At 50.6% G+C, this 9397-nt stretch overlaps 1 protein-coding gene across 2 annotated transcripts in view; it reads right to left on the bottom strand.

The window, feature by feature from the left end:
- Positions 1-9397, bottom strand: part of SOGA1 (suppressor of glucose, autophagy associated 1) — a 103463-nt gene that overhangs the window by 39530 nt on the left and 54536 nt on the right. For both annotated transcript variants that reach the window (XM_011975013.1, XM_011975014.1), the window contains exons 5-8: positions 7248-8426; positions 4872-5012; positions 2183-2308; positions 716-946 (exon numbers count right to left, since the gene is read on the bottom strand). In XM_011975013.1, the coding sequence (XP_011830403.1) occupies positions 716-946; positions 2183-2308; positions 4872-5012; positions 7248-8426 (1677 nt within the window). The remainder of the gene's footprint in view (positions 1-715; positions 947-2182; positions 2309-4871; positions 5013-7247; positions 8427-9397) is intronic.

Below are 9397 nucleotides of genomic sequence, written 5' to 3'. Positions count from 1 at the left end.
AAAAAAAAAAAAAAATTCTGGGAAGGGGCCCAGGGGAGCCTCCCAGGGCACTGAATAAAAATGTATACCTGTACCTGATGCTACTACAAAACTAGATTCCTACATTCACCTCAATACTGCTGCCTCTGAGGACTCTGTGTTAAAGACCTGCCAGCCCCAAGGATCCTTTCTGCTATTGAGGCCGGGACCAAGCGTGTCATCTTCCTCATGGTACCCCCAGCAAGCACCCTCCACATGCCCAGTAAAGAGCAACGATGGCCAGGTGCGGTGGCTAACACCTGTAATCCCAGCACTTTGGGAGGCTGAGGCGGGTGGATCACATGGTCAGGAGTTCGAGACCAGCCTGGTCAACATGGTGAAACCCCATCTCTACAAAAACTAGCAGGGCATGGTGGCAGGCGCCTGTAGTCCCAGCTACTCGGGAGGCTGAGGCAGGAGAATTGCTTGAACCTGGGAGACGGACGGAGATTGCAGTGAGCCGAGACTGTGCCACTTCACTCAGGCCTGGGCGACAGAGAGAGACTCCATCTCAAAAAAAAAAAAAAAAAAAAAAAAAAAAAAAAAAAAAAAGGAGCAACGAATGCAGAGAAGGAAGCTTGCATGCTGATGGCAGGTATGCGAATCTAGGAGCTGTGTCAAATCCAGCTGGGCGTCCCTTTCCTGTCCCTCTCTCCCGAGCCCATACTCCCAGTCCCAGTCCCAGGCCCAATCTTACCTCGAGGAAGTCATCCCCCTCGCTGGGCAAAACCTTGCCCTGCCGCCAGCGCTTGAGGAACCACCTGAGCTTCATGAAGAGCAGCAGGAAGTTGTGCTTGAACTGCTGGGACTCCTGCACCAGCATGTTCTTCTCCTGGCTCCAGAATTTCTGCTCCAGCCTCCGCTGGAGGCTCAGACTCTGCAGCTCAAACTCCCGCCTCAGGAGCGCCCTCTGCTGGTCCTCCTTCAGCTGCCGGGGGACAAGAGCTTGAGCAATCCCAGGGCCCTTCCCTCTCCCCTACCCCTTTCCGGGCCCCTGGACTGGGGCAGGGAGGAAAGTCTGGGTGGTGCCTGTGAGTGATCCCTGCCCAGGATCCCACCACGCGTGGCGCAGTCTATTCAGATGAGCACTGCCCTCTGCTACTGCAGCCACAGTGACACATCACTGAAGGAGCTGGGATTTGACCCTGGCTCTGACTAAAAAAACATGACATCATATACTGAGCACCTCCTGGGAACCAAATGTCTCACGTGGACTCTCATGTTCAGTGAGGAACCTGCGAGGGTGAGCGATGATAGCAGGGAGGGGTGACGCGTGGAGAGCAAAGGGCGTGCCAGGGTTGAGGATGGCTGATGACTAGGCAACACCCTAGGAAAAAATGCAGAGTCATGGCTAACAGAGGGACCTGGATTAGAGGCCCAGCTCCGCTGCGCTCTGGATGTGCAACCCTGGGCAGAGCACTCTGGCTCTCTGGGCGTCAGTTTCCCCATCTGCAAAATGGTGATAAGGGAAGACACAAGGATTAAAAGACATAATGGGTGGAAAGTGCATTGGACAGGCCCAGCATACAGAAAGGGCTTAACAAATGTTATTCCAGAACTATTATCTTGATTAGAAGCCAGGTCTGATGAGGGCACCATTTCATAAATGGGAAACTGAGGTCCTGAGAGAAAACAGGACTGGCCCCAGGTCCCACAGTCAGCCAATGATAGTCCTATTACACAGCTAATGCACAATGGCACGTGCAATAACATCCCAGCAGGGCAAAGGGGCTGAAGACTCAGGTTTCCCTTAATTCTTTCATTCCTTTTTTTTTTTTTTTGAGATCACTCTGTCGCCCAGGCTAGACTGCAGTGGGACGATCTTGGCTCACTGTAACCTCTGCCTCCTGGGTTCAAGCGATTCTCTTGCCTCAGCCTCCCGAGTAGCTGGGATTACAGGCGTGCACAAGCATGCCTGGCTAATTTTTGTATTTTTAGTAGAGGCGGGGTTTCACCACGTTGACAAGGTTGGTCTCAAACTCCTGGCCTCAAGTGATCTGCCTGCCTCGACCTCCCAAAGTGCTGGGATTACAAGGGTAAGCCACCACGCCCAGCCTGCCCTAACATTCTTGACTTCAGAGGGCCCATAGATCCTCAAGGCCTCTGCTTCCAGCTCAAAGAGGCTGTAGGAACAGCTGCCTGGAAAGCGCTGGGCACCACGCACCTGGACCATTTTCTGGTTGAAATTGTCGGCCTCCTCCTTTCGCAGCTGCCGCTCCTGGGAGAGCTGCTCTTGCAAGCCCCGGAGGCTGTCGTGGGCCTCAGCCAGCACCAGCTGCAGCTCCTTGATCTGTGGTGTGGACAGGGGACACAGATAATGAGGCGGGAGAGAGGGGAAGAAGTGGATAGAAATTGTGATCTCAGGATGACAGTGGTAGGGGAACGATGGGAAGTTGGACCCAAGCTGTCCAAATACAAATCAGGCAGAATGACTGTCCCCACCTTAGAGGGTCGTCATGATGATTAAATGAAACAGTACATATCAAATCTGGCTTTTGTTACCATTGGAACTTGATCTTTTCTCTTTGAAATTTATCTTAATAAGGTACTGGGGAAACTAAGTTTGATTCACAAAGATGTTCATTGTTTCATTGTTTATAATTGCAATATTTTAGAAACAACTTAGATACGAAATGATGGGACTTAAAAGACGTTTAATGGATCTATACATATGTAACAATCCATTCAGGGGTACCCTTAAGGACAGTGTCCTTATTTTATGTATGTTATTATGTTATACTTCAACAGAAAGTATAAAAACAAAACCAAAAAAGCTATAGACCTCCATAGAAAAACATATAAAGGACATGGACACACACTAAATGTAACCATGGGAACTGTGTGAAGACCTTCTGACCTCCGACCTTCACCCTCCCCTCCCTCCCTCCCTTCCTCCTTTCCTTCCTTCCTTCCCTTCCCTTCCCTCCATCCCTCCTCTCTCTCTCTCTCTCTCAATGGAGTTTTGCCAGACTTGAGCGCGATCTTGGCTCACTGCAACCTCTGCCTCCCAGGTTCAAGCAATTCTCCTGCCTCAGCCTCTCAAGTAACTGGGATTACAGGCGCCCGCCATCATACCTGGCTAATTTTTGTATATTTTTGGTAGAGACAGGATTTTGCCATATTGCCCAGGCTCATCTTGAACTCCTAGGCTTAAGCAATCTGCCCACCTGGGTCTTCCAAAGTGCTGAAATTACAGGTGTGAGTTACAGTGCCTGGCCCCAGAACTCCTACATAAAACATTCCTAGGTATGGCAAATGTCCCTCTGTGAAAGTAAACATTCATTATATGGTCAATAATATGATGATTTGGCAGTGGAAGGCACAGTGACTTGAGGTATATCTTCTGTATCTGTTTTGCATTAAAAATTTTTGCAGGGCTACATACCGTCTGCTCCCTGGTATCCTCCTTGAACTCAGTGTTCAACAGCACTGGGCAATTGTCACTGCTCAGTAAAGAGTGACTGAATGAAACAAATAATTGAACGTGTGCAGGAAATTATTTTTTCTACAGGTAAGCCTATAGAATAGGCCTACTTCCTGGCAGGGCACGGTGGTTCACGCCTGTAATACCAGCACTCTGGGAGGCCAAGACGGGAGGATCACTTGAGCCCCAGAGTTTGAGACCAGCCTCCTGGGCAACATGACAAAACCCTGTCTCTACTAAAAATATGAAAATTAGCTGGGCATGGTGGCACACGCCTATAGTCCCACCTAATCAGGAGGGCTTAGGCATGAGATTCATTTGAACTCAGGAAATGGAGGTTACAGTGAGCCAAGATTGCACCACTGCACTCTAGTCCGGACAACAAAGCAAGAAAAAGTCTAAAAAAAAAAAAAAAAAAAAGAATAGGCCTATTCCCTTTTCTTAGAAAATGAGAAGTAAGTTATCTCGGTTTTTTATCTTTTTGCCATGGCTTCCAGGAGGCTCACTTAGAGAGTCTGATCCATCAGCTTCAAGTGAGCTTCTCCTTCCTACATAGTCATGGGCTGGCCTTCCTGGGACCACAGAGTTATCTTCCAAGAGATGCTCAGAAAGGTGCTCAGGCTGGAAAACACACAGGACTCGGCAAGGTTCAGGGTTTCAGAGATACTCCACCCAGTCCACAGGAGCCTTTTCCTGCTTCAGGCTCATTATGAAGAGCAAGGAGAAGCTCAGTAGGCTTAGAAGGGGCTCAGAACTACCCAGAATTCCCTGAGGATCAAAGAATCCTAGCAATTCGATAGCCACCATTCACTCTAACCCTCCCATGTTACCAACGGGGAAGCTGTGGCCAGAAGGTAGAAACCTGTCCACGGTCACACAGGAACACTGGCAGAACTGAGACTTGAAGTCAGGTCAAGTCTGAATCCCACAGATGTGTCATTATTATCATAATCATCATCCTCCTCCTCATCCTCACCCAATGTGGGCCAGGCCTTAAGCTATGGCTTTTCACGTATTTAATCCTTTCAACAACCCTGTGAGGCACCTTCATTCTACAGGTGAGAAAACTGAGAATCAGAGAGGTAAGATGACTTATCCAAGATCTCACAGCCAGTAAAGAGTGGATCCACAATTGAAACTCAAACTGCCTGACTATAGAGACTGCTGCCTTCCTGCTACATAAATGAGTAGTTCCATTAAATTACATAAGTTGTTAAATTCCCAGTGGAATTTAATACAGAAAAAAAAATAATTTATGAAGATGAGTTTATAAGTTTCCTTGGAACAGGCCATGAGAATGTCCCAAACTTCCTTATTTCCCCAAACCCATATCCTCACCAGCTAAGTGATATATGCACCACTCTGCTTTTGACAGGCCTCAGTCACTTTCCTCCTACCCAATTCCCTGCTTGCTCAGGCCTAGACCCACCTCAGAGGCATAGGAATCATTGTCTTCAGCTCGGTAAGGCCTGAAGCTCCGGCTGAGGTCGGGCTTAGAGTCCAAGTCACCAGTGCGGAAGGCCTCTCGGATCCTGGGTTCCCATTCCGGCAGGTCCCTGAAGTCAGGTGGCTGCACCCAGAGGCACAGGCAGAACAAACCAAATATCACCATGGGGAGGGGCCCGAGGGGTGCCAGAAACGCCCACCCCAGGCCTCTGCGCTCCCTAAGAGGCTTGAACCACCCATCGGAGGGCTAGGACCCTGGTAGATTCACCTCTGCAACCCAGACCCAGCCCTGGCTGGAGCACTGCTGCCATTCAGTGAATGCTTGCAGAAAGGATGAATGACTAGGTCAGTGGGAAGTGATTTTGTGAATGTGTGTCTTGTGCACAAACCTTCTGAGTCAGCCCCAACTATCCTATCACATGTGTGACCTCTGTTCATCCCTCTTTCAAGAAGAACCAAGAGGGAGATAACAGAGCAATCTATGGGCACATGCCTATAATTCCATCTACAATTTGAGGCTGCAGCAAGCTGTGATCATACCATTGCCCTCCAGCCTGGTCAACAGAGCAGGACTGTTTCTTAAAAAAAAAAAAAAAAAAAGGGCAGTGTGCTTGCTTAAACAAGTAAGATGAAACTGGATCAACAGGTCTTGAGTTAAAGAAATTATGGCACATATCCACTGTATAGTTGTTAAAAAGAAAGTGCTAAATCTCAGAAGGGCGCGATGGCTCACACCTGTAATCCTAGCACTTTGGGAGGCCGAGGCGGGTGGATCACCTGAGGTCAGGAGTTCAAGACCAGCCTGGCCAACATCACGAAACCCCGTCTCTACTAAAAACACAAAAATTAGCCAGGTGTGGTGGGACATGCCTGTAATCCCAGCTACTTGGGAGGCTGAGGCAGGAGAATCACTTGAACCTGAGAGGTGGAGGTAGCAGTGAGCTGAGATCGTGCCACTGCACTCCAGCCTGGGTGACAGAGTGAGACTCCGTCTCAAAAAAAAAAAGAAGAAAAGAAAGAAAAAAAGGAAAAAAGAAAGCGCTAAGTCACTCTCTTTCCCTGGAAATGAAAAATTCCCTGCCATTGCTCTGAGGATGAAGATCAAATCTCCCCCATGCTCAGTGGAGTCCAGCTTCACGTTGTCTCTTCACTCAGCACCCTGGACACACCACGCTCCTTCCGCCTCTGATCTGAGCTGTGCCTTTGTACAGGCTATTTCCTCTGCTGAAAACCCTGTTCCCCCAGCCATTCATCCCTCTGACCTCTGGTCAGATCAGAGGCCCTCCCTCAGCACAGGGTCTAGGTCAAGTTCCTTGTTCATAAAACCATGTACCTTTCCTTCAGATTCCTCTCTCAGTGTCTAATTGCACATTCACTGACATGATATTTTGGGTGACTCTGCCCCACTAGATGATAAGGGCAATGAGAGGGGGAATCATATCTGTTTTTGCTAATCATGACACCTTCAGCAGTGAGCACAAAAAGTGTGTGAACAACAGACAAGCATCATAAATGAACAAACTGATACACTGCGTAAAAAATATAAGGTGTATAGTAACAACAGATATAAAACAATCTGGGTGGAAAAACAAATATATGATATATATGTAGACAATGATTTAGAAGGGCAAGTTGCCAAGGATGAAATATTTTAGATCCACTCCACTAGACACACAAAAATACTGACCATTTAAAATGTGACTATCAGGCCACGCACAGTGGCTCACACCTATAGTCCTAGCACGTTGGGAGGCTGAGGCTGGTGGATCACTTGAGCTCAGGAGTTCAAGACCAGCCTGGGCAATATGGCGAGATCCCATCTCTACAAAAAAATTTAAAAATTATGGCCAGGCACAGTAGCTCACGCCTGTAATCCCAGAACTTTGGGAGGCAAAGGTGGGCCGATCACTTGAGGTCAGGAGTTCGAGACCAGCCTGGCCAACATGGTGAAACCCCATCTCTACCAAAAATACAAAAATTAGCCAGGTGTGATAGAGGGCGCCTGTAATCGCGGCTACTTGGGAGGCTAAGGGAGTAGAATCGCTTGAACCTGGGAGTTGAAGGTTACAGTGAGCCGAAATTGCACCACTGCATTCCAGCCTGGCTGACAGAGCAAGACTCCGTCTCAAAAAATAAAAAATAAAAATTAGCTGGGTGTGGTGGTGCTCACTTGTAGTCCCAGGTACTCAGGAGGGTGAGGGGTGAGAATGGCTAGAGCCCAGGATATCAAGGCTGCAGTGAACTGAGACTGCACCACTGCACTTCAGCCTGGCTGGCAGGGAGAGACCCTCTCTCAAGAAAAACAAAACAAAACAAAGGAAAAAAATAAATAATAGGATTTGTGCATGAGACACCTTACCTGAAAGTCTGAGCCAAGGTCTTTTGCCAGAAGAATCTCCTTGGAGAGCCCCTGGGAGCCCAAGGGGGGCAGTGATGAGAAGGACTCCTGCTGCTCCTTGACAGAGTCCCCGAGGACTGCGTCTGCCTTCCGCGTGAAGGCGTTCAGCTCCTGCTGCAGCACGCTCAGGCGCACCAGGATGGCATGGATGAGCTTGGTGTCCCTGGGGCCCTCGCTGTTGTCCGGGGCCTCGTGCAGCCGGAAGTCAGCACACTCATTGTCCAGACACAGTCGGAGGCTAGCCGAGAAGCCATTGGCATCAGCCACCAGGACATCGATAGCCTTACTGACCAGGGCGGCCTGCTCCCTCAGCCCAGGCAGCGCCTCGGCCTCCCTGGCTCTGCAGAGGCGGGCCGCATGGGACTCGTGTGTCTCGCCCAGGGGAGCGGGCACACACTGGGCAGAGTCCCCAGCTTCGGCGTCCGTCTCCAGCATGGGCCGCGTACTCTGGCAGGAGGCGAGGTCACAGCGCTGGAGGTTGGAGAGGAGCACGCGGTTCTCGTACTGCAGCTTCTTGACCTTGCCGCTGAGCTCGCCGATCTGCAGCTTGGCGGCCGCCAGCTCCTCCTGCGAAGGTTCGCTGAGCACGGAGCAACTGTCCTCCGACAGCGCCACGTCCAGCTCGTGCTCCGAGCGGAACTTGGCCAGCTCGTTCAGCAGCAGCTTGTTCTGGTCCTCAAGCTCGGCAGAAGAGCGCCGCAGCAGCTCAGCCTCCTCTTCCACGAACTGCAGGTGTCGCCGCAGCTCTGCCAAGCTCTCCCCGCACTCGCCGCCCAGCGCGGAGAAGGCCAGGCGTGCCTCAGGCCCCCCACAGCCACCTCCGTGATCCTTCATGTCGTCCATCTCAGCCCGCAGGCCTCGGTTCTCCACCTCCAGCTCCACGATGCGGCGGCTCAGCAGATTGGCTTCCTCCTCCACCAGCTTCAGGTGCACCTTCAGCTCGGTCTCCCGCGAGTGGGGGGCATCCGCCAGCTCCTCGGCTGACAGCGCACTGTCCAGGTCCCCATAGAGCGAACGGTACTTCAGCAGCTCCTCCTTCATGCTGTCGTTCTCCTTGGCAAGCTTAGTGAGCTTCTTGCACATGAGGGCCGACTCCTCCTTTGCAAAGTGCAGCTGGCACTTCAGGTCTGCATTGTCCTCCTGGGGCCACGGAGACACACACAACCCAGGAAGGTTAGTGCTGGGAGGCTCAGTACCAGCCACGGCATTTTGGGGAGCACTAACTATATGCTGGGAACACGGGTGAATCAGACACAGCCAGACCCTCAAGGAAGTAAGGGTCCGGGGGAGATGCAGAGGGGTAGATGTTGAAATGACAGCAAGGATGGGGCACCACACATAGCCTGGGAGTCCAGGAGCAGGTGACATATTGATGAGCAACTGCTGCTACTACAGCTTCATCAATAAAATGCGGCAGTAACATTACCTCCCTCCCAGAGCCACAGAGGGGATTAAATGAGCTAAGGATGAAAAGGGCCTGGCATTCTGACAATCCCAGACCACTAGGAGCTAACGGTATGTGGCCTTTGCTGCATATAGTAGTACTTTATCCAATTCTTCCAATGAACCCCAAGACAGGGACAGATAGGGAATGGAGCCCAGAAACTCAAAATGACTCACCCCAATCACATGGCAGTCAAGTGGCAGAGCCAAGATTCAAGCCTCGGTCTCCAACTCTAGACCTTTGGATTTGACTGTAGTGCTGCTTGCTAAGTTCCTGGCTGGGGTGGGGAGTGAGTATCTAAGCATCTAAGAACCATGGGCTCAGGATATGGTTTTGGGAAATAAAGTGGGCAGTGAAACTAAGAAAATGAGCAAGGGGGCCGGGCGCAGTGGCTCACAACTGTAATCCCAGCACTTTGGGAGGCCGAGGCAGGTACATTGCTTGAGGCCAGGAGTTCAAGACCAGCCTGGCCAGCATGGTGAAACCCTATCTCTACTAAAAATACAAAAATTAGCCAGGTGTGGTGGTGCACACCTGTAGTCCCAGCTACTTGGGAGGCTGAGGCATGAAAATCGCTTGAACCTGGGAGGTAGAGGTTGCAGTGAGCCAAGATTGTGCCACTGCACTGCAGCCTGGGCAAGAGAGTGAGACTCTGTCTCAAAAAAAA

This window comes from Mandrillus leucophaeus, unplaced genomic scaffold (genome assembly GCF_000951045.1).
Source record: "Mandrillus leucophaeus isolate KB7577 unplaced genomic scaffold, Mleu.le_1.0 Scaffold150, whole genome shotgun sequence".
NCBI lineage: Eukaryota > Metazoa > Chordata > Mammalia > Primates > Cercopithecidae > Mandrillus > Mandrillus leucophaeus.
This window is presented reverse-complemented; position numbering and strand designations above follow the sequence as displayed.